General features: G+C 36.4%; 1 protein-coding gene across 1 annotated transcript; it reads left to right on the plus strand.

Annotated features, from left to right (window-relative positions):
- Window positions 1-18,435: 18,435 nt before the first annotated feature.
- On the plus strand, window positions 18,436-23,701 carry IFNG (interferon gamma). The gene is made up of 4 exons (XM_074220782.1): window positions 18,436-18,670; window positions 20,157-20,228; window positions 20,450-20,635; window positions 23,057-23,701. The coding sequence occupies exons 1-4, from the start codon at window positions 18,557-18,559 to the stop codon at window positions 23,186-23,188; spliced, it is 504 nt and encodes a 167-aa protein (XP_074076883.1). The 5' UTR covers window positions 18,436-18,556; the 3' UTR covers window positions 23,189-23,701.
- The last annotated feature ends 2,329 nt before the right edge of the window (window positions 23,702-26,030 follow it).

Below are 26,030 nucleotides of genomic sequence, written 5' to 3' on the forward strand. Positions count from 1 at the left end.
ATTTTTTCTAGATTTATTTTATATTATTACAATAATTTTGTTATAAGAGTAAACATAAACCTCCATCCAAGAAGATGAGAAGCCTCAAGAATAGTGAGAGAGAGAGAGAGAAAAAAAAAATGTACTTCAGTCTGTCTTCAGATTTCAATGGTTCTGTCTCTGGGGTGAGTTGCTTTCTTTATCATATATCCACCAGAGAAGTTGCTTCAATATTTTTCCCACAGTTGCTATTACTAGCTGTATTTCCCTCCACTCTATTCCTCCCCACTCTCATTTATTCTATTCTCTCTCTTTTCATCCTGGCCCTGTCCAAAAGTGTGTTGTATCTGAGTACTCTTCCACAGTCTTCCCTCTCCTGTCACCTTTTCCCCCTTCCCTTCCCCCATTCCCCCCTTATCCTATCCCTTTCTTCTCATTTTTCTCTAGGATAGGGCACCCTATTAAGTGTATATGTTGTTTCCTCTCTGAGCAATTTCTGATGAGAATGAAGGCTCACTCATTCCCCCCCTTGCCTTCCCCTCTTTCCACTCCATTGAAAAAAGCATTTTCTTGATTCTTTTTTTTTTTAGGTTTTTTGCAAGGCAAATGGGGTTAAGTGGCTTGCCCAAGGCCACACAGCTAGGTAATTATTAAGTGTCTGAGACCAGATTTGAACCCAGGTACTCCTGACTCCAAGGCCGGTGCTTTATCCACTACGTCACCTAGCTGCCCCCTACTATGGCACCTAGCTGCCCCCACTACGCCACCTAGCTGCCCCCTACTATGCTACCTAGCTGCCCCCACTATGCCACCTAGCTGCCCCCCCATTTTCTTGATTCTTATGTGAAATTTCTTAGCTTCTTCATCTCCTTTCCCTTCCTCCCAGTACTTTCCTTTATCACCCATTGACTCCATCTTTTTACAATATTACATTATATTCCACTCCTTCCTGTGCCCTGTCTATATATGCTCCTTCTAACAGCTCTTATAAATGAGAAAGCTCATATGAGTTATCAATATCTTCTTCCCATGCAGGAATACAAACAGTTTAATATCATTAAGTTTCTCATAATTAGTCCTTCTCATCCACCCCCTCTATGGTTAACCATAGTCCTGTACTTGGAGATCAAACTTTCTATTCAGCCTCTGGTTGTTTCAATAGGGAAGTTTGAAAGTGCCCTGTTTCATTGAAAGTCCAACTTTTCTCCTGAAAGAGGATGTTCAGTTTTTCTGGGTAATTGATTCTCAGTTGTAAATCAAGATCTTTTGCCTTCCAGAAGGCAAATTTCATATTCCAATCCCTATGAGCCCTTAATGTAGATGCTGCCAAATCCTGTGTAATCCTGCCTATGGAGCCTCAGTAGTTGAATTGTTTGTTTCTGGCAACTTTTAGAATTTTCTCTTTGATTTGGGAGTTTTGGAATTTAGCTATAATATGCCTGTAAGTTTTTCTTTTGGGAATCTCTTTCAGGAGGTAACAGGTGGATTCCCTCAATTTCTATTTTACCTTCTGCTTCTAGGATCTCAGGGTAATTTTGCTGTATTATTTCTTGGGAAATGAAGTCTAGGTTCTTTTCCTGGTTGTGGACTTTCAAGTAGTCCAATAATGTTTAAATTATTTCTTCTGGTTCTGTTTTTGAGGTCAGTTGTTTTTCCAATGAGATATTTCACATTTTCTTCTAATGTTGACTTTTTTGGAAAAGTTTCATTTCTTTCTGATTTCTTGCAAAGTCATCAGCTTCCTTTAGTTCCATTCTGCATTTGAAGGAGCTATTTTTCTTCGGAGAGATTTTTTTTATCTCCTTTTCCAACTGGCCAATTCTGCTTTTTAAGGCATTCTTTTCCTCATTTGCATTTTGTTTTGCTTTTTCCATTTGGCCTACACTGGTTTTTAGCATATTATTTTCTTCAGTATTTTTTGTATTTATTTCTTTCACCAAGCTTTTGATTTCATTTTCATGATTTTTCTGCATTGCTCTCATTTCTCCTCCCAATTTTGCCTCCACCTCCCTTAATTGATTTTCAAAGTTTTTTTGAGCTCATCCATAGTCTGAGCTCATTTTCTATTTCTCTTAGAGGGTTTGGATATGGAAATTTTGATTTTGTCATCATCTGAGTATGAGTTTTGATCTTCCATGTGACTAAAGTAATTCTCTATGGCCAGATTTTTCTCTTTCTGTTGTTTACTCATTTCCTCAGTCCAAGAGTAATTTACAGCACTTCCAATGCTTTGGGATTTTTTGGGGGGGACACCCCACTGGGACCTTTATTCCTCCTTATGCTCTCTTACCTGTGCTTTGATATGTAGATGACCACAGCACTCCCCTCTGCCCTGGAGCTGTAAGGAGGAGCTCTGCTCGACTATCTTAGTATGGAAGCCCAAACTGCAACCTGAGTGTGAGCAAACAGCAGAGTTCTTACCCCAGGGAGAGCCCAGAAATTTCTGCAGTCTCCCTTGATCCCCCTTACCATCTGTGGGCTTTGCTCTGGAGGTGCAGGCTGCTTTCTCCCGATTCTCACTGCAGGTTCTGTGGCCAATGCTCCTCACTCCACACTCATTCTGGTGTAGCAGAGTTCTCTTCCCGCCCCTTCAAGCTGTTCCTGGGCTGCACTGAGATCGAGGCTTTTTCCAACTCCCCATACTGGTGAAATACACCTTTCCCACAGAACTTCTAAGTTATTTCGGACTTGGAGCATGTTTCACTCAGTCTATAGAATCATAATTTGATGGCTTTTGGAGTTCCCTGGGGAAGGAGTTTCCAAGAAATGTTGCCTTCATGCCACCATCTTGGTTCTGCCCCTCTCTCCCTATATTTTAGAAATGAATCTTTATCACACTAGCTATGAAAGTTGTTTCCCAGCTTTCTGCATTCTTATTAATCTAGATAACATTGGTTTAATTTATGAAAACCCTTTTTAATTTCATGTAATCAAAACTGTTTATTTTGAATTTATACTGTTCTCTATGTATTTGGTCAAAAACTCCTACTTCCATAGCTCTGATAGATAGACTATTCCTTCGTCTTCTGCTTGGCATATGTAACCATATTTTATGTCTAAATCTTATATACATTTCAATCTTATCTTTGTATATGGTGTGAGATGTGAGTCTATGTCTAATTTCCTGCCATACCCTTTTCCACTATTCCCTGCAATTTTTGCCAAATAGTGAGTTCTTATCTCAGGAGCTGGAATCTTTGGGTTTATCAAACAGTAGATTACTATACTCACATACTACTTGTTTCTTTTGTACCTAATCTATTCCACTGATTCATTACTCTATTTCTTAGCCAGTACCAGACAGTTTTTATGACTGCCACTTTATAATATAGTTTTTTAGATCTGGTATGACTAGGCTATCTTCCTTTGCATTTTTCATTAATTCCCCTTATGCTTTGGACCTTTTCTCCTCCAGATGAATTTTGTTATTTTTTTCTAACTCTACAAAATTGATTGATATGGCACTGAATTAGTGATTTAATTTAGGTAGAATGATCATTTTCATTATAATAGCTTGACTTACCTATGAGCACTTGCCATTTTCCCAAATATTTTGTTATCTACAGTTATTTTAAATGAAATTTCTCTTTTAACTCTTCCTCTTGGGTTTTATTGGTCATATGTGTAAATATTGATGGTTTGGGGGATATATTTTAGATCCTGAAACTTTGCTAAAGTTGTTAATTGTTTTAAGTAGTTTTCAGTTGACTTCCCTAGGGTTTTCTAAACTTATTATCTGCAAATTTATACATGATCTGCAAAGAATGAAAGTTGTTTCCTCATTGTGTATTCTAATTCCTGCAATTTCTTTTCCTTCTTATTGCTAAAGCCAATTTTTTTTTAGGTTTTTTTGCAAGGCAGATGGGGTTAAGTGGCTTGCCCAAGGCCACACAGCTAGGTAATTATTAAGTGTCTGAGACCAGATTTGAACCCAGGTACTCTTGACTCCAGGGCTGGTGCTTTATCCACTGCGCCACCTAGCCGCCCAAAGCCAAATTTCTAATACAATATTGAACAATAGTGCATCCTTACTTCCAGTTACATGTTAAAACAGTTTTCTCAACATTTTAAAAAAAGCTTTGAATTCCAAATTCTATCCCTCCCTGCTTCCCCTCTTTCCTCCCTGAGATGATAAGCAATAGTCTAATCATGTACAATCATGTAAAAATTTCCATATTCCAAATACCAGAAGATTCAAATAAAAAAGAAAATGAAAAATAACATATTTTAGTCTGTATTTAAATAGTATTAGTTCTTTCTTTGGAGGTGGATAGCATGCTTCATCATGAGAACTTTGGATTTGTCTTGGATCATTGTACAGACTAAACTTAAATGTGTTCACTGTGTACATTTTTTGCAAAGTTTGTTAATAAAGTACACTTGTGAATAGAACTTGCCTACCTTATGATTCTGCTCAGGGCTGTTCTTGACTCTACCAAATTAAGAGGTATAAATCTAGACTCTAGATGTTAAAAAAAATACAAGTTTTTTCCCTGACAGGTGTATGAATTTATCACTAGGACTGAACTTTTAAAAGAAAAGGTGTAGTGAATGAAAAGTATCAATATCACCGATCCTGAGTGGATCTTACATTTACATTAGGTCAATTTCTATGACCAGGTACCTTAAGGTGCTTGGGGGTGAACCAAGGATCAAGATTTAGAGGAAGCCTCATGTGGAGACTGTGGAACCTGCCAGTAATTGCTGCTACTGGAGTGGCTGAGGCTGACACATCACTTAATGTTGAGAATTCTGAGACCATTGTATAGCCACACTAAGGGAACCGCCGATATAGTGAACTCCCGGGAGTTCATGAAGTTACCTAGGAAGGAGCAAACTGGCCTAGGTTGAATACATCAATCCAAAACATCTGTGCTGATCAGAAATTTAATTTGCCCATGCTTAACTGGAATATTTCCAGACTGAGTAAAATAAGGAAAAACCAGTCTCAAAATGAAAGCAAACAAAGCAAAATAACAATAACAAAAAAGAAGAGACAGAAACCACATATACCTAGAAGAGACAACAGGAACTTGAGAATATAAAAAAGGAAAATAATGTCCTTTCATAGGATTCATTATCAAGTCTGTTTCTAAGATCAAGAGTTCCCCATTCAATGAGTAGAGCAATGGCAGTGACAATGGATAGGGTCGATGAAGATGAGGATACATTTGACAGAATGTGTTTCTACAAAGGTCAAGAAATTTCTTCTCAAGAAGAGATTTTTAAAAAACACAAAACTATGGTTCATATAAGAAAAAAATAAACCAATGATCTCTTGACCACAGAATGTAGGATTCTACTTTCCCACAGAGGGCAGTTGCTTGGCACCTGGGCTCCATAAATCTGAAAGCACAGAAACCAGAAAGTGTCATCAATGGTGGGGAGTGGAGGAATGTGACATCATTGGTAGAGTGGAGGTATGTGAGAGACTTCCTCCTTTCAGAGGGTGGCCAAGGGGATGGAGGGAGGAAATCAGGTTAAATTGGCTTGACACCTTTTCTGGGGACAATTCTATTCCTTTGTGATGAGGAGAAAACCGACTTGCAGAGTCACCATTTACTTAAAAGATGTGGAAGAAGTGTGGGGAAACCCCCAAACCACAGATTCGTTTTAGCAGAATACATACCACCATGCTGTAAAAGTTAGGTAGGAAACTACCCTTCCACATGTCGATCTGGAGGCAGTATTCCCTGCCCTGGGTTTTCTGAGCTATAGTCACCCTCTCAGAGTTGAACAGCTTGACTGGTATTGCTCTTGGCTAATTTATTGTGTTTTTTTAGCTTTATTAGACACATCCATACTCAAAAGTTTCTATGTAGCCAAGCCTTAGTCTCTTTTTTTTAAAAAAGGATTGCCACTTTGTAAATACCATTCTGGCAGAGAAAAGGTATGCATTAGATTTTAAAGATTTTTAGATGAAAGGAATCTTTGAGGATACCAGCTTCAACCTTCTTACTTTACAGATGAATAAATTGAGGTCTGGAAAGGATGTGACTTGCCCATCATCAAACAAGTCATAGGTGACAGGATTTAGACCCAGGTCCCCCTAACTCCCTGTCTAGCTGAATCACATGCTTGGGAAAAAAATAGTGCATTGGCAGAGAGCTGCCATAAGAAGACTTGTGCTCAATAAGGACAAGAGGAGCTAACATTTTTGTAAACTTATTAAGATTTTCAGTGTACTCACTTAATCTTCACAGTAGCTTTGCCAATTAGATGCCATTTCCATTTTTGCAGATAAGGAAACTGAGACTGAAAGGAGTTAAATGATTTGAAAAGGACCACACAATTAAGAAGGTATCAAAGGCAGAATTTGAACTTGGGTCTTTCTGATTCCTAAGTCCAACACTAGACACTGTACCACCTACCAGCTAGGCATTGTATTTATTATAAAGACAATACTTCAAAACTCAGGGATCTGTGATTTCAAGTATTTGGCTAACCCTTCCAACATTGCATATCTCAACTCCTCTGTGACTTAGTAGCCATTTCCAGTCATTTCTATAACAACATATATACATTTGTATTATTGTTGATCAGTCATTTTCAGTCATTTTTGAAGCCTTAGTGATCCCATCTTGAGTTTCCCTGGAAAAGATATTGGAATAATTTGCCATTTCCTTCTCTAGCTTATTTTACAATTGAAGAGACTGAGGCAAAAGTAACTTATTACTTGTCCAGGGTCACACAGCAAGTACATGTCTGAGGTTGGATCTGAACTCAGGAAAATGAGTCTTCCTGACATCAAGCTGGGCTTTCTATCCACTGTGCCACCTAACTGCCTTATATACATACATCTGTTTATAGATATGTAGACACACTTGTGCACATGTACACATATGTGTATTGTGTATCCATCAAAATGATTTCAGTTCCAAATCTGCTTTAAGTTTATGAAAGGGGATTTTTTAAAACAGATGACTCAAGATCATAAATGGGAAATAACCTTTTATTTTTAATCTTAGAGTAGAAATCAAATATTTTTGCTAAAAAGATATACCTACAAGTGTATCCTGAAATGGGAAGAAAGAAATTCCTGATTATACTGATTATTCTTGTTTTTGATACCATGATTTCTCATTTCTATTGCAAATATTTTGCATTTACTTATCTAGGGACATGTTTATCTGTAGTATATTTTAAGAGTTTCAGAAACCTGGTGCTATAATACTTTTGTATATTTTGTTTGCTGTTCAATATCCCTAGTGCCCAACATAATGCCCTGGAACTTAATAGGATTTGAGTAAATTTTTGTTGAATTGAATGAAAGATTATGAGGCATATTACCCAATAAAATATTGAGAAATAATTGGCAAAGGAAAAAATACTAATTTCCTGAGGCATTAGTAAGAGATACAGTTAAGTCAGATCTTTCCAAGAATATTTAAAGATAAAGCTAGTAGAAGGATAAGGAAAAAGTGAAACATGGAAAAGATCTGTCAAGATATATAACATCTTGCTCATCAGTCAGTGGACTCCCACATTGCCACTCCAATTACCCAAAGTGCTTTGTGAAGTTCAGAGAATCCTACCTTTAGTACTCAAAGGGACCTCAGAGACCATCATGACTAACTCCCTTATTTTTTACAAATGAAGAAGTTGAAGGCTTCCATGACTTCACATGGAGGGCTTTCCTGACTCAATTTAAGCATTTTCTTGTATGGGAAGCCTTTCCTAGTTCTCTGGCCTCCTTCCCCTTTGTTTATCATTTAAAATTTTAATATATTTTATATATATATATATATAAAATATGCTTCTGAAATAGAAACTTAAAGCAAAATAAAGTCATTTTTGTCTTTGCATATAGTGCCTGACAATAGATACTTAATAATAAGTATGTGCTTAATAAATGTTGATTAATCACTTCCTGATTTCTATTCTCATCTCTGTTCAGATGATTTCCAATATATGTGAATATGTATACTTATAAATTGACCTATGTATCCATCTATGTATCTGTGTTTATGAATTTATATATGTCAGTTATCCATCCACCCATCTATCTATGTATCTATCTAATCTCTCTCTCTCTCTCTCTCTCAAAACTTTGCCTCTCTCCTGAACTCCAATCCCTCCTGACCTGACCCCTTAAGTATTGGATTTTTGCATGTCCTGGTCAAAAAACAGCTTAAATACTAGAAGTTCAAAACAAAACTCATTATTTTTCTACCTAGATCCACATCTCTTCCCAATTTCCCCAATGTTCTTGAGGGAAGTAAAATATTTTCAGTTCCCTAGTTTCAAAACTTTAGTAACAGTCTTTAATGACTTCTCTGCCTTACCCCACATATACAATCAATTGTCATTTCTTTTTAGTTCTCCCTTCACAACACCAATTGCATCCATTCTCTTCTTTCCAGTCACATGGTCACCATGTTAGTTTGAGTTTTATTACCTTTCACCTTGAACATTATAATAGCCTCCTAATTGGCCTCCCTGTATCCAGTCCAATACCTTATCCAATACCCTTTGCTTCCTCTCATGAAAATATAACTGATCACAATTATGTTGTGATTCATATTTTCTAGTGAATCATCTTAGAATTAAAAATGAAGTTGGTGAAAAGTTTGTGGTACCAAAATAAAGGCAGAGAAGATGAATCTTCTCTCTCTGATTGTCAAGGAACTGTAAGGTATAGAGGGTTTGCTATCAGTATTAAAGAAAGAACTAAACATGCCAATAGTATCATTTGTATCATGTATTATACAAATTTTCCAATGTGGAGGAGACAAAGACAGTATAAATCATTATTCTTGACCTCAAGGAGCTTACCATATCATTGAGAAGATAACTATCTCCTACCAAAAAACCCCTCACTAATCAGAAATTTAAGTGAAGATAAGTTAAGTATCCAAAGGAATGGTATAGACATTGTAGATGAGAATTCCATAGATCAATGATCTGAAGGGTAAAGAAGGGGATATAGACTATACAAGAACATGAGGAAAGGAGATAAAGGGATATGTTTAATAGTTCATAATATTAGTACCTGGGAGATGGAACCAGTGAAAGAAGTTGTAAGCACTGAGCATAGTCTCATCAGTGTATTTCTCATCAGAAAATGAAGCTTACTAACTAGTTATAACTTCAGCTCAAAAAAAAGCAGACAGAAATTAATGAAGGTATATTGTACAAATTCATTTTCAATATTTATAACATGATTTGCTGAGAAATCTTGGGAAAAATAAGTTACCAGGTCAATTTAAAGCTATTCTATATCTAATTTTGGAGATACTGTTTATTTGCTGAGATTGGAGCTCTAGAATTGAGGTTCTTGACTTAGGGTCCAAGGACCACTAAGAAATTCATGGACAGATTTTAGGGAGGGAGTCAGAGAATTTGAATGGGAAGATGAATGCATTTTTATATCAATGTAGTTGATTTTGTAATTCTGAGCATTTTATGTTTTATACTTGAAATATTATTTTGAGAAAAGATCTATTGTTTTCACCAGACTTCCAAAGGAAATTAGGAATCTCTGCTCTAGAACAAAAGAAAAGGGAATCTTATAGTTCAATAATTCCTCCTCTCCCAAGAGAATAAAAGATGATATCATAGACCCTGTAAAAATTGAACTAAATCTATGGTATTAGGGGAAAAATAGATTTGGGAAACAGAAGCAAAAGGAAGCTTCTCATAGAGAAAAATAGCTTCAGTCAATTTTACATTCTCATTGGTCTCTCTCAAGTTGGTTCCTAGGACCTCTTCTAATTCTGAAAGGACAGTGTCAAGATGTCCATTCAGGGATAGCCATGCCCATGAGGAATGGTTGAAGACTTTGGAGAAAAGGGTTCCTGACTTTGTGAGAAAAGGAATCAACCAAGAGGAACTGACTAGTCTTGCTACAAAAATAAAACACTTCTTATACTGCTATTTGCCTTTGATCCTTCCTGAAGAAAGTGTTTTCCCTGACTTTGAGAAGAGATAGTATATTGCATAGTCTCCTTTGCATTTACCCCCTAATCTGTATTGTAACTTTTGAGTTCTACTATCTGCCCCATTACTAAGAACCATGATTTAATCATTTAATCCCCAATACTTAGTAAACTCCAATCAATCACATAGGCATTTAATAAATGCTTATTGAATTGAATTGGCTTAGCAGCTACATTTAGTGCACCCCTGGATGTTTAATGGGCTAACTCAGGAAAGAAGGAAGATTGGTCATCATACTCTAGGAGTTGGTCCAAATGGGGCAAGATATCCTTAAGTAGGAAAAAAAATCTTATCAATCACTTAGTCTAAATGTCTCAGGATCAAGAGAAATAAACTGACTTGTCCAGTGTCACACAATTAGTTAGTAACAGTTAAGATTAGAACTCAGGTCTCCCTAATCTTAGTTCAATACTTTTCCTTTTGTTTCACCATTGCTCAGTCCAATAGCCTTTCTATGATAAATTATTCTATCTTTCCAATTCTATTATAATAACTTGAATATCTAGGTCCATTTTTGATATCCTTCTTCTGTTCCCTAAATGATGGGTACATAGTAAGCATTCTACAAATCTCTGCTACAAAGTGATCTCTCTTCCTGATTAATTCTTATATTTTTCTGGGCTAGACCCTAGAAGTACCTTTTTTGGACCCAGAAATTCTCATAGAAGAAACAAATAGACCAATGATACTACAGAAATATTATTTTAATTACGGGTGTAAACCTTACCTGAAGATACTTAATTTGAGATACACTTGAGGAGGAAGCAGAAGTGTTCTTTGCAGAAGGACAAAAAATATATACACATGATTGCCTTTGAAGTTTAATTTGAATTATTATTGCTTTCTCCAACTAGACTTTCATAAGTTGAAATAAGCAACAAAAAAAAATACACCAAACCCTCATTTGTAGTGTTTGACCAATTTTTGAAAGTTTAATGTTGTGCTCTTAAGAGCTGACTCTAGGAGCAGCTAGTGGTACAGTGGATAGAGCACTGACCCTGGAGTCAGGAGGACCCAAGTTCAAATCCGGCCTCAGACACTTAATAATAACCTAGCTGTGTGACCTTGGGCAAATCACTTAACCCCATTGCCTTGAAAAAAGAAAGGGGAAAAAGAGCTGACTCTAGTACACCCCAGGAGAGATGAAGGAAAACACTGATGTTGGGGGGGTGGTCTGGAGGAAAGGGCCAAAATATATTCATGACTTGGGTGTTGTGAGGACTATATGTGGAGAACATAGGGGGAATGTCAGAATCTTGGTTCAGAAGATCTTCAAGTAAAGGAAAGAGGAGGGAAGGATTTAATGACCCAACAAGAGGCATCTTCTCCCTTCCCTCAACTTCAATCTATTGCTCTTACTTCTCCTCCTAGTTTGGTGGAAGCATGTTTGGGCCCTTTGTCCCACAACAGGTACTCTCATTGACCAATAAATCAATTGATCAACCAGACAATAACAAGTGTTGGTTAATAATGAGGACTTTCTTTGTATTCCTAGTGTCTGGCATATATGAATGCTTACTGACTAACTGGATCTGCAAAACCAAAAGGAAAATAGTCCCTGTCTTTAAGGAGATCCCTGGTGCTAGGCAAAGAACTGAGCTCTGGGAATAGGGAAAGAGGAAAAAAAATCCCTTCCCTCAAGAGCTTATAGTTTAATGAAGGAGATAACAAGCAAACAAATATGAACCAACAAATAAATGTTGTTGTTGTTGTTGTTGTTGAGTTGTTTCAGTCCCGTAGGACTCTTCATGATGCCTTGAGATTTTCTTGGCAAAGGCACTGGAGTGGCCTTTCCTTCTCTCGCTCAGTTTACATTTGAGGAAACTGAGGCAAAGGGTTAAGTGACTTGCCCAGGGTCACACAACTAGTAAATGTCTGAGGTCAGAATTGAACTCAGAAAGATGATTCTTCTAGATTCAAGGTCTAACACTCTATGCCCTGAATTGATTAAGAGGAAGGGCACAAGAATTAAAAGGAGTTAAGAAATACTTCCTGAAGAAGTTGGAATTTTAATTAGAAATTAAAAGAAGTAAGGGAAACTTGTAAGCAGAGATGAGGCAGGAGAGTATTTTAGTCATGGGAGATAGTTGGAGAAAATGCCCATAGCTGAGAGATGAAGTATTTTGGTTGGAGTACAGCCAGGAGACTGGTATCACTGGATCAGAGACTATGTATGGGAAGAATGAGGCATGAAACTATTGGGAAGAGGTCATAAAATACTTTGAATGCCAAACATATCATTTTTGTACTTGATCCTGGAGGCAACAGGGAACTAAGATGGTGCAGTGGATAGAGCACTGACCTTAGAGTCAGGAGAACCTGAGTTCAAATCCAGCCTCCGACACTTGACACTAACCTAGTTGTATGACCTTGAGCAAGTCACTTAACCCTGATTGGTTTTCATCCAGGGCTGACTCTAGTCATCCTGATTCATATCTGGCCACTGGACCCAGATGGCTCTGGAGGAGAAAGGAAGGCTAGTGACTTAGCACAGCATCCCCTTCCTTAAATCCAATTCACATGCTTGTCATGGCATCACTTCCCTGATGTGGTGGTCTTCTTCAAAAGTGGAAGACAAACATTAAGAGCGAACTTTTGGAGTTTGTTGACTCTGTGTGTGTAACATAATCAGAACTCAATTTTAGGAAAATTTTTTGGTAGCCAAATGAAGATGGATTGGAGTGGGAAAGAGGAAAGCAGATCCACTATCAGGCTATTGCAATAATGATCAAGACATGAGGTATTGAGGACCCTCACTAGGGTGGCAGTATCAGAGGAGAGAAGAGGGCATATTTTAAAGATATTGAAAAGGTAAAATTAGCAGGCTTTAGCAACAAATTGGATATTGATCATGAAAGATAGTGAGCACTCTAGGATGACTCCCAGGCTTTGAACATAGGGGTAAGGGACAATGATAAGGTTTGTTGTGCTCTAGAAAAGGAATATGAAGGGAGTAAATCTAGAATAGCTGTGACCTGTTACAAAAAAAGGCTAATCCCAAACATATTAAAGATTTTCTCTTCCATGCACCTACAATATTCAATTTTTATTATATTACTTGTGTTCATGTTGATTTCTTTTATTAATCTGTGTGTTCAATGAAGACATGGGTCATGTCTTATTTATTTTGCATTTGTCTAGGGTCTATCATCTAGTCATTCACATGAAGGGGGCTTAAAAGCCTTTTTGTGAAGAAAAAAATAAATGAATGGGTGGGTGTCAGGTTATGTTTGAGAATTTTCACAACCAATAGAAAATACAGCAGTGGTTTTCCTTGTGTTTCTCTAGATTACTGATGCTTCTTTTGATCGGATATATCATCATTATAAACCTGACGAGGTGTGAAAATTCTAAAGGCTGGAAGAATGTAGTGTAACCAACCCAGTTTGGAACCTTCAGGTTTGGGAGGGGAGGGGAATTCTGAAAGCTCTCCCCAAAGAGAAGGAACTTTATGAGTCAAATTTTGATAAATTTTTTCTTGACGTAGATGCCCATTTTGCTTGGGACAGATGTCAGGAGAGTGCGGGAGGGAATCCATTCATCACTCCATGATGACTCATAATCCACAGAAGAAATGTAACCTTCGGATCTGTTTGGAACAATCGAAGTCCAAATGCCTGGGGGTGATTATGGAGGAAAATAGTGGGCTTGATGTGACCATTGAGATACTTAATACTTAATAATGAGAAGTTGGAGTATGAGATACCATCTCTAGTTTTGCTGATTCTGTGCAGCTTCATGGCCAATTTTCAGAAAGAACATTTAGCTTAAGAGAAACCAAATCTGGAAACCAAGTTGTCTGTTTTAGCAATATGGTCTCATAAGGGCTACTGGTTACCGTTTGGTAAAACTTTCCAAGGATAGCTGGAGGTGAATTTCTTTTTTCGTTTCAAAAGTGACTGAAGGAAAAGGTGGGGAACCTTTGGTTTCACATCAATGTAAAGTGACTTGTAGCTCCTCCCCCCCTCAAAAAAAAGAGTCTTCTTCCTTGAATGGAAACTTGGCAAGAAAAAAAAAGACTCATTCAAAAACACACATCATTCTTTGAGTATCACAAATGGTAGAGGATGAAAATCTACCACCAGCAAAATGAGGACACCCTTGAATTTGCAGTCAACTTTGGTTCTGAGGATTATAATTTTAAAGAATTGTTAGGGGCACTGAGAAATTAAATTACTTACCCAAGAGTCAATATGCATTAGAGCAAATCTTAAACCTGATTCCTGATTCCAAGTTTGATTGACTATCTGTTAGTGCATACTATCTCTCCTAAGATTATGGAAGATATTTTTCTATAGATCTCTATTTACATCTATAAATATAAAAAATATCTCTAGATATCCATTTTCAGAGATATAGATATATCTCTGTCTCTATGTCTACAGCTCTCATATATATGAGTCTTTCTGTATATGTATATATCTTTAGATATTTACATACATAGAGAGACAGATCTACTTTCAAAGTATCCATTTTATTTATCTATCATCTCTCTATCAATCATCCATCTATCCATTCTATCCATCATTCATCTACTAGACTGTCAACTCTTATGGGACCAGCTGTACCTCAAGTACTCAATACAACTCCTGCCCATAAGCACTTAAATATAATACCATAATACCTAATATTATTATATAATAATATATAATGAAAAACTCTATATATCTAAACTTATAACTACATATAAAGATACCTATGACTATAGAAGTATCTATTATGATTTTAGCAGAGGTTGCATGACTTTTGGAGTCAGGACTTAAGGTCAGTCCCTGACTCTGACACATCTCGGCTGTATGACCCTGAGCAAATCATTTGCTTAGCTTCTCAGAAAACTCTTTAAAATTATCAGCTGTGGGGGGGGGGGGGGTGGAGGGGGACCTGTCCTGCACTATGAGAGGGAATTTGTTCAATAGAAATTCCTTATATTAAAGTTTTGAAATACATATGAATGAATATTCAAATATATACTTCTATTTCTCCATTCTGTTTCTATTTATATCTCTATTTCTTATCATTAAAAAATGCTGAATTATCCAGGAAACACTTTGGTTGACTGAATTCTCTATCTGTCTAATGTTTGTCCTTCATTTTTGAAGAACATGACATCAGTGAGGTGCTGCCATGACAAGCACGTGAATTGGATTTGAGTGAGGGGGGCTGTACTAAGTCACTAGTCTTACTTTTTCTTCCAAAGTCATCTGGGTCCAGTGACCAGATGTGAATCAGGGCAATTGGAGATGGCCCTGGCTGCAAGACAATCAGGGTTAAGTGACCTGTCTAAGGTCATACAGCTAGTAAGAGTCAAGTGACTGAAGCTGTCTGTCTGTCTGTCTCTGTCTCTCGGTTTCTCTGTCTCTGACTGTCTTTGTCTTTCATTATGCTGATCCTTTAGCCGCAGTCTTTCTTGACTCTTTTTTGCCATTTGCAAGAAAAAGTCAAAATTGCTTCCTCTTTGTCAGGGTAGGATTGCCCATAGATTAGAATAGAATTTCCTTTTCTGCTTATTACTAACCACTAACAAATTTTCAGTTTGTTCTGTCAATGAAGAGTCACTCTTTATCTAACCGAAATTGAGGTGGTGGTGTAAGGAAATTTTCCAGTCTGGAGTATATTGTGAAGTAAAAAGTGCTTTCTAGGCATTCCTTAAGAATGACACAGCTGGTGGAAACAATGAACACCGTCACCCAAAGACTCCATGTTAGTTAAAGGAAATTAATTACAAGCCTGAAATCTCTCTTTATCTATCTATCTGTCTATCTATCTATCTATCTATCTATCTATCTCTCTATCTAATCTGTCTCTATCTCTGTCTCTGTTTCATGAGCTCATCACAGTGACCCATGGCTGTTTTTGTATTTATATGTCATATTTATATCACAGTGGGCAGAAGTCAGTTGATATTCCAGTCTAACCTGTTCTAAATATGTATTCCCTTGCTGTATTGTTTTCAGTTTTGTCCCACTCTTCGTGGACACAAAACTCCATTTAGGGTTTTCTTGGCAGAGATACTGGAGTTGCTTGCCATTCCTTCTGCTCACTTAACAGATGAAGAAACTGTGAGAAACAGGTTTAAGTGACTTTCCCAGGGATACAGCTAGCAAGTGTATGAGGTCACATTTGAACTCAGGACATTAAATCTTCCTAACTCCAGGCCTGGTACTCTATTGTGTGACCTATCTGCCCTATCCATACTTCAAACAGTTGTTTTTATAAGAAATTAATAGGAATAGGAGCTTTCTGTTCCTAAAACAGAAGTCTGTCCATGTTACTTCCCTTCTCAAGAAGGGCAGTGACTCCTTAATTGCCTCCACAAAATATTTTTAAAGCCCTTCACTCCATGGTTCCATTCTGTCTTCTGATTCTACGTTACTTTTCCTCATACATTATGCTTTTTAGTTAAAAATTGGCCTGTTTCCTGTCTAAGATGTTCCCCATCTCCCTGTCTTTTCCCAGGTGGTTCCTGATGCATGGAATGTTCTAACTTTAACCTCTATCCTTTGACCACTCTAGCTCCCTTCAATGCATAAATACTTTGTGAGATGCAATTGAGAGACATCTCCACCCCAAATCTTTATATGAAATATTTGTGATTAAATTGTGTTAGAACTTTCCAAGATCATATTGATCTTATCAGCCAAAGTCAGATACACTATACCTTGACTTCAAAATAGTGGTATTATTTTGGTCCTCTTCAAGAATGAAGAACAACAAGCAACCAATTGTCACCACTTATATAAAACCTTCTTTCACAACCTTAGTTATTAGGACACCTATCTCTACTGATTCGACCAAAATTTCTTGGTCAATGTTTTTCTATTGACTTATCTGTGCATATTTTTTCCCACATTAGGATGTGAATTCCTTGAGTTCAGATCCTATTTAACATTGAATTTTGTATCTTTGTATGGAAAAATGGAAAGAAAGCTATAAATGGAGTGAGAGGTTCTGGGATCATATTCTGGCTGTCACTTACTATCTGTGACACCTTGAACAAATCATTTCATTTCATTGGATTTTACTTTCTTCAAGTTTAAATGGGAAAAGTTTGACTTCAGTGCTCCCTTTTACTTATTATGTTTTTTTTAGGTTTTTGCAGGGCAATGGTATTAAGCGGCTTGCCCAAGGCCACACAGCTAGGTAATTATTAAGTGTCTGAGGTCAGATTTGAATTCAGGTACTCCTGACTCCAGGGTTGGTGCTCTATCCACTGTGCCACCTAGCTGCCCCTCCCTTTTACTTATATGTGAATAATTCTATAATCCTAATGCCTGGATTTTTTTTGGATGGTATCCTTGATTTTAGTATTATAGGGAGCTCCAGATTCAGAAGAGGGATTTGAACTCAGGTCCTCTTCACCTTGATGCCAGCTCTCTATCCATGGTACCATGTGCCTAATTCCAGGCATTTAATTAATGTCTCTTAAATTGAATGGAATTTTCAGATTGGAATAAAATTCCCACTTGTTTTCCTTTAAACCCAACCAAATTTCCCTAGGATCTGAGTCATTAGATTTGTTGAATATTTTTAAAATATGATACTTGAATGGAAAAATGAGAGAAATGAAAGATTTTTATTTTTTGCATTTGTAAAAATAAATAAGGATCTCCTTCTCCTCTCCCCTAGTTTAAGGGAGAAATATATTTGTATTTTTTAATGAATAGAAATATTCTAGAGCTTCTTTCTTGTGTGTGTGTGTGTGTGTGTGTGTGTGTGTGAGAGAGAGAGAGAGAGAGAGAGAGAGAGAGAGAGAGAGAGAGAGAGAGAGTGCCTGGAGAAGTAAGTATCTGGACCCCTTCTCAAAAAAAGAAATTCTTTTTTAATATAATTGAAGGAATTCCTAAATTTCAGTTAGAGGTGAGTGAAAATAAAGATGTAGAGTTTTTTTTGCATCATCCAAATTCATGAACCTCTTGAAATCTGTATTTGAACCCCAGTTTAAGAATATCTGTTAGAATGTCTAGAAAATGGTGATGAATATTATTCAACCAATTCTAAAGGTTTCCTCATCATGCTGACCCCTTAACCACAGTCTTTCTTGACTTTTTTTTTTTTGCAATTTGCAAGAAAAAGTCAAAAGTGCTTCTACTTTGTCAGGGCAGGGTTGCCCATAGACCAGAATTTCCTTTTCTGCTTATTACCAACCACAAACAAATTCTCAATTTATGCTGCCAATGAAGAGATACTCTTAACATAAAGTTGGGTGGTGGTATAAGGAAAATTTCCAGTTTGAAGTCCCAGGTGAAGTTGAAATGCTTTCTAGGGATCCAACACCAGTACAGGTGGTGGAGACAATGAGTACTATTGCCCAAAGACCCCAGGTTAGTTAAAGGAAACTAATGACAAGATTGAAATCCCACAACATCATTGCTATTAATAACCTCAACTAACATCACTGCCTATCTCACACCATCTCATTTGCTAAAACTTGTGAAAAATTGTGATGTGACATTCAACAGCCACGTATAAATATGAACAGCTGAAGGAGGTAAAGTACATTCTTCTCTTGATCATCAGCAGGTCTGCTATTAGGAAAGAGGGGTTAATTAGGCTAAGTGACCTGGACCAGATAAACTGATACACAAGGAAGCACTTGGTTTCTACTCTTCTTGTGCCTGATCACCTTCTTGCTGAAACAATGAATTATTCAAGATTCCTCTTCGTATCCTGGCTTTGTGTCTTTTGGGGTAATGCTGTCTATCTTTCTCAAGCTTCTGTAAGGGCAGACTTAAAAACTCTTATGGAATACTTTGTAAGTATGAACTTTTAAGGAAATATATATTTCTTCTACCTCCCTTTGTCCTTGAATACCTCATTTGTTCTTGAAAATGGTTTACAGCTTTCTTTCCTGGGTCTTTATAATGGGTTGGCACAAGAATTTACAGCTGTTATTTGATGGTTATTAATCATATTCTGTACTTCACCTGAGATAACTGGTTCCATGCCAGCTTTGCAATGTGGCCCCAATAACTTCATAAGGGAATTAGAATGGACTTGAGATTTTTAAAGAAAGGTACTCTCGGAATATGAAGAAAGATGAAGACATTATCAATTGTATTGGATAGTGGGGGAAAGGGTCAGAATTTGTTAGGAATAGAATAGTTCTGTCCTTATTGAAAAGAACAATCACTTGCCAAGAATTTCAGGTTTATTGGATAACTGGGAAATATGATAGGCAAAAAAGCAAATTTAGGAGAAACTAGTTTTGGTAATGGAAGAGATGGTCAATAGACAATTGAAATAAGATAGTCTAGAGTTCACAGATACTCCATATCTAAAAATATCTAAAAAATAACTGGACCACGTCTTTGCAAGTAATCCATTGACCCCTTCTGGGAGAATTTCAGTCATTTGCTGAAATTTTTGTTATATTTAAGAAGTCAGCTTGCTGTTCTTTTCCTTATCTATTAACAACTATGTGATCTTAGATGTGGAACTGGAAGAGAATTTACTAGTCAGTAAGTTGAATCTGATCAGTTTACAGAAGAAAAAGGGTGAGATAGTGTCCCCAAGGTCACACAAGAGGCTAGTAGGTTAAGATGGTAATCAACAAGACCAACATTTGAAATCAGGGACTTCTGACTCCAAAGCAAGATTTTGCTATTGTAGACCTACTGTTAGATCCTCTTAACTGGTCATTTTTGTGTTTGAAATATTTTACTTTGGGGGATGTTTTTTAAAAGCTTTGTTGAAGTTCTTAAAAACACACACACACAAAGCTTTAAATGTCATGCTTCTAGTCCTGTACAAGTTTCATTAGGATACTCCCCCACACACCCCTATTTTTTCTTCTTTGACTTTCATTACTATTGTAGGAATTTAGCCAGAGTCAGAGAAGCAGCTTTGAGTACCATGCCCAAGGGGGCAGTGTTTCCTAGTGGGACAAGTTGAAGACTATTACATCTACTACTAAGAATTTTTGATGTGAAAAGTGACTTTTTAAAATTGTAATTATCATCCATACAGAGTTTATTGGTGAGTGGTCAAAAGAGGTACAAACAGGAAAGTTAGATGAATGGCATGTATTTTATCTCATTCATTTGCCTCGATTAAACTTGAATGAAGGTGGAAACACTGCTTGCTTGAAACAAATGGACTGTTTGGAAAAATGAAATCTCTCAGAACTCAAATAATTCTTGTTTATGAATATAATCAGAACTCATAGTAGAATGTGTATTGTATATTTCAGGAGAATTCATGACCAGATTAAAATATATTTACTTTCTTTTTTTTTGCAGAATGAAAGTACGTCATCTAATATATCTAAAGATGGAACTCTTTTCTTGAGCATGATGGGCCGCTGGAAAGAGGTGAGCTATTTCTTCTTCCTCATTTCGATTATTTTACACTCTAGTGTTCCACTGTTCTGACCTCTCCCACCTTGCACTCCTAAAGTAAATCCCCTTGGAGGGTTAACTATCCAAAGGTCAAGGTGCTCTGTGGGTTCACAGTTCTAAAACTACAGACCACATCTTCCCCACCCCCACCAGGGTCATTTCTAACATTCTCCAATACTCTTTCCCCCTCCCAGGACAGTGACAAGAAAATCCTAATGAGCCAAATTGTCACCGTTTATTTGAAAATCTTTGACATCTTCAAAAACAACACTGTCATCAATAAAAGCCTGGAGAATATCACAGAAAATATGCTCACGAACTTCTTTGATAACTACACTGTCAGCAAACTGAATGACTTTCAAGCCATCGTAAATACTAAGGTAAGAGGTCATTAATATTCTGTGATAATGAAATTCTATGGTTGGTTTTCTAAATAGAATTTGACTTAAAAAGAAAATCCTCAGTGTATAAATGAACTAACTCAATGATAAGATGTACCTCTGGGCACTGAATTTCCCAATATTATCCAAGAAGAGCAATCATGCCTCCCAGTGTTAGCTTTAGAAATTGTCTTGTGGTATGAGAGTGAAAGACTCTCATGTGTACTAAATATTGCCTCAATGAGTTAATGATGCTGTGCTAAAATTCTTTCCTTCAAATTGAGGTCATGCTTCATACGGTTTGATGGAAATTATATGACAAATTGCATAAATATATTTTTGAAGAAATGCTGGTCATAATAGTTAACATTGAATCCATGATCACAGGAAAAGTTAATCAAGATGGGGTGAATTCATTTTTCAAAGGGTGACTAATAACCAGTGTCAATCCTCCTCCCAATGTTAAGGAGAGAGAAGGAGAATGGGAAATGTTGGTCATTGAGATTTATTTAGCCTTGTAAGATTCTCCTATTTTGCCTAGGTAAGGCAATAAATTAACTTTCCTGGAGGTTGGGGAAAGACATTTAAGAGACTGGATTGGCAGGTTCCATTTTTTTTTAAATTACATAATCATTCAATATAATAGAGCCAAGATTTTATCCATCCATCCATCCATCCATCCATCCATCCATCCATCCATCCATCCATCCATCTTTCCATCTATCCATTTACTTATGTGTGTGTATTTTTATAGCTCTTTATTCATTTAAAAAGAGAAGTCAGACAATTTATACAATATGAAAGAACAGTTGTGGCAATTATGAATTAGTTCCCTAGCATTAGTTCTGGTTCAGGGAGGTTGTAGTAGGAACTCTCTCCTTCATGAAGAATTCATTCCATTTTTAGACAGCTCCAATTGTTAAAAGTTCTTTCTTTAATTGAATCTTAATCTACTTTCTTGTAACTTCTGTGTAATACCTTCTTTCTTATTTCTGTCCCTTGGTGCAGTAAAATACATTACTTTGAACATTCTTCCAAAAAATAATATTTTCCTTGTTATGATTAGAGACCTATTAAGGTAGTGATGGGTTTAGAGAAAGGGGGCTCTCCTAGCTATACTGTCAACCCAAGGGAACCCTACTATCACTGGTAGGCTTTAATGACTAAAATTTCTGTCCAGTTATCATTAGCCATGGTCATGTAGCATGTTTTTCAATTAGGAGTCTAGAGTTTGAGTCACACCTCCCTAGCTGGTTGACTTAGGCCAAGTTATTTCCTATCTCTGGGGCTCAGTTTAATCATCTATAAGCTGAAGTGTGTGGAATGGAATAGATTTCAAGGGTCCCTCAGAACTTTTTGATGGTCTACTGCAGATTTTGACAACATGTAAAATGAAATGATGACAACAAAGAACCAAGTTTGAAAGCATGGGGAGTGTGGTGACTTAACCATTAGAATAAAAGTTTTAAGGAAATTTAGGAACCACATAAAGAAAAAAGTTGAATATTTCTACTTTTTGTTGAAAATGCTGCAAAAATACTTTCCTAAAGGTAGTATGAGGACATGCGAATAGTAAATTTTGACTATCAGAAGAAACCAATACTAAGACATGGGAAGTTAACTAACTGTAATTGACAAATTTAAAATTTTTTTAGAGTTGTTATTATTCTGTTCCCTTGAGATTATATTAATGATGATATTGAACTGAATCACAAAGGTAGCATACAAAAGCAGTTAGTGAAAATGTAGAAAATCTTAGAAATGGTCTTAGAGTTGAACATTCATTCCCCGCAACCCAGCCCTATGTTAGAAATAAGCAAACTGAGGCCTAGAAAAGTGAGATACTGGGGACAACTAGGTGGCGCAGTGAATAGAGCACTGGCCTTGAAGTCAGGAGGACCTGAGTTCAAATGTGATCTCAGACACTTAATAATTACCTAGCTGTGTGGCCTTGGGCAAGCCACTTAACTCCATCTGCCTTACAAAAACCTAAGGGGAAAAGTGAGATACTTTTTTTTTGAAATTTCCAGAGCTATTTATTAGGAGCTGAATTTGAACCTAAAGTCTCTTAACTCAGTCTACTCTTCTTTCCTACTTTAGTTCTTTAAGAATTCTGTAGCAGCAAATATAAATGTATTTATATATGTAATTATATATGCATAAACACATATAAACATACATAAATTGGTATGCACATATATGTATAGATATTTACTAGGCACTTTATTTTTCTACAAAAATTAACAAAATCTAACAAAACAGAAATTATCTATGGGAACTGTGGGCACTTTTTTAAATCAAAGGATTAGTTTTGCTCTTGTCTCTTTTAGCTGATGAATTTGTTAATGTACTGCACAGATAAGATATCTCAGTGACCTGTACATAAGAAAATAACATTGTGTTTTTTCTTCTTTGCAACAGGTGAATGACCCCAGAGTTCAAAAGAAAGCTATATTTGAACTAGCTCTTGTCTTGGATGACATCTCGTCCAAAACTTATCTAAAAAAGAGAAAAAGAAGACAGAACAGAAACCAAAGAGCAGTCAAACAATAGTCATCCCACCTGCAATTCTCAAATTATTTGCTATTTATTAATATTTAATAATTTAGATTATTTATATAAATATATATATATATATTTTGGATACACTGACCAACTATTTATGATATCAACTGTTATGTAATTAAAAATAAATATATATTACTATATATTCAATTCTTATTTATGATTTTATGTCCCACTCATCCTTGTCAAGTCATGACAAAATTCCCTTGCCACTTCCCATAAATGGCTTTTTTATGTAGATTGTAGAATTTCACTACTGTGTGGAACATGCCAATGTCCACACAGCAGGAAAGAGAAAGATATATTTGCTTTACTTGAGTAGTTCTATAAATCAAGAGACTCTTTAGTTTTAAATCTGCAATCTGAGCCAATCATTTTCCTCTATTTGATTTGTGTCACATAATAGTTGAATGTGTTAGCCTTTCAAAAATAGAATACTATTTAAAACTGGAAGTTCACCCAGGTGGGAAGTAACTCATTGGTTTATATGATCAATAGTCATTATGGATAAATAAAAATATGATTTTTGCAAGTATTTTTTCTGTCTCATTCTGTAACTGTCACTTTTCAGAGGGGATATGGAATGGTGGAATTAACCTGAAACTATGGGATTTGAGGTCAAATCATGTCTCTGATTAGTTGTATTTATGGGCAAATTATTCACCCCTTTTGAGTCTTAGTTTACTTATTTGTCAAATCAGAATAATAATACCTATTATTCCTTACAGTAAGGAAAGCTATTAAATTATTATTTGACTGGAACCTCATATCTTAAGAACCACCCCCCTCCCATTCTTTTTCCCTCCTCAAGAATCCCCTTTGTTCTGGAGCTGTCCAGGTGATTTGGATCTGATTCTGTTTTGGTGGGACCTAGACTCTAAAGGAGAAGCTGGTGTCCACTTATTAAGTTTAGAGTCATTAAACCTTCAAGTTCCATTGTCCCTTAACTTATGTTTAGGTATATTGGCTCAAAAAGGCATTCCATGCACAAAATAAATTAGTGTGGGACAAGTATTCATTTTTTTCTTCACAAAAGAACTGGTAAGGGACAGAATAGATTCATAGATTCCTATTGAATTGAATTGAAATTATTAACAATCTCTTAACTTATAACTGCGATTATATTTCATTAACTCTTAACTATTATTATATTTTCTTAGGAGGTTGATACTAAAAATAATCAGTACATAAATGCAGTGTAAAGGACTGATGATTAGACATTTTACATTTTCACATGGGCTCTTAACTGTCCAAACAACTTTGGTCTATATCTTTGGAAAAATAGGACAAGCTTGGACCAATCTTCTCATTAGTAATCATCTTCTCCAAGAGTGCTCATGCAGTTGGCAGGATTGATCCCCAGGCCACCAGTCAATTCTGACCAAAAGGACCCAAAATCTCTGGATCTCAAACTCACAACATAATCTCCAAGTCTGTATACATCTAACTTAGGAGAGACACTTGTTCACCTAAGATCAGGAAAGTGCCAATACCACTTGTCTTTGCTATTTACTCCTACCTCACCTCAGACAAGTGTTTAGCCTCCCTGGGACACAGTTTCCTTACTTATTTCACTTAATAATCTTTAAGGTCTTTAAAAACTATAAATCTGGGGGAGGCTAGGTGGCACAGTGAATAGAGCACCGACCCTGGAGTCAGGAGTACCTGAGTTCAAATCTGACCTCAGACACTTAATAATTACCTAGCTGTGTGGCCTTGGGCAAGCCACTGAACCCCATTGCCTTGCAAAAAACCCAATCCTACAAATCTGATTGTCCTAGGAGGTATCTATCTTCCAGGATTATTGTGAGGAACAAATGAAATAAAATTTGTAAGGTGATTAGTATAGTGTTTGGCACATAGTAGGTGAGCACATAAATGCTCACTCCTTTCCCCCATATACCTGCGTAATTATCAAATAACTGTTTGATGGTATAAAGGAAATAATTTCCTCAAATTACTTGTAAATTTCTGAAGGCAGAAATCATATTATTTCTCCCTTTATCAATATCTTGAATGGGCCATCAAAAAATTAATTCAGTTATATGCCACGCTAGTCAACCCCGAGATTCAAGGGGGTATACAGACTACTGCTATCAGAGATATCAACGCTAAATAGGAATGGTATATGAGGGATGAGGTGAAAAGTAGGAAATTCAAGAAATAGAGATCAAGAGAATTCAGATGAGGAGCAATGTGGTATCATAAAAAGAATGGAATTACTTATATTAGGGTTCAGCTTTTAGCTCCTCTATGTATTATTTGGGTGACCCCTGGCAAGTTGGACTAGCCTTCAGATTCCTTACTGTAAAACGAAGGGATTGGACTAAGTATTTTCTAAGATCCCATGCTATGGAACATGAGTCCATGGTGGAGAAGGATTTAGATGAATTACCCTTTGGACTTGACTGTTGTATTTAGGCTGGAAAGGAAAGTTATCATAAGCATCATTTTCTAGGAATCCCTGATATTTTTTTTCAAAACTTAGCTCAAGCACCACATTCTGCATGACTCTCTTCTGTTTCTTCCCTCCCAAAGGGCAATTTGTATATGATTTTTTGAAGTGTGTATCCATACACAAATACTCATATACATATTTCTCTCTCTCTCTCTCTCTCTCTCTCTCTCTCTATATATATATATATATATATATATATATATAATATACACACACACATATATGTTCCTCCTTTTGCTAGAATGTATCCTTCTTAAAGGCAAGAATTGTTTCACTTTTTTCTGTCTTCCAAGGTTTTACCATGGTGACTGGTGGATAGAATATTTTTCATAAATACTTTTTGATTGGTTGACATTTGATATCAGGATATTA

This window comes from Macrotis lagotis, chromosome 2 (assembly GCF_037893015.1).
Source record: "Macrotis lagotis isolate mMagLag1 chromosome 2, bilby.v1.9.chrom.fasta, whole genome shotgun sequence".
In the NCBI taxonomy this organism is placed as follows: domain Eukaryota; kingdom Metazoa; phylum Chordata; class Mammalia; order Peramelemorphia; family Peramelidae; genus Macrotis; species Macrotis lagotis.

What these genes read in the sequence shown, in the direction of transcription:
- IFNG (XM_074220782.1), top strand. Translation starts at nt 18,557, where the DNA reads ATGAATTATTCAAGATTCCTCTTCGTATCCTGGCTTTGTGTCTTTTGG. An exon ending in AAACTCTTATGGAATACTTT is followed by an intron (nt 18,671 to 20,156) that starts GTAAGTATGAAC and finishes TTTTTTTTGCAG; the next exon opens with AATGAAAGTACGTCATCTAA. An exon ending in TGATGGGCCGCTGGAAAGAG is followed by an intron (nt 20,229 to 20,449) that starts GTGAGCTATTTC and finishes TCCCCCTCCCAG; the next exon opens with GACAGTGACAAGAAAATCCT.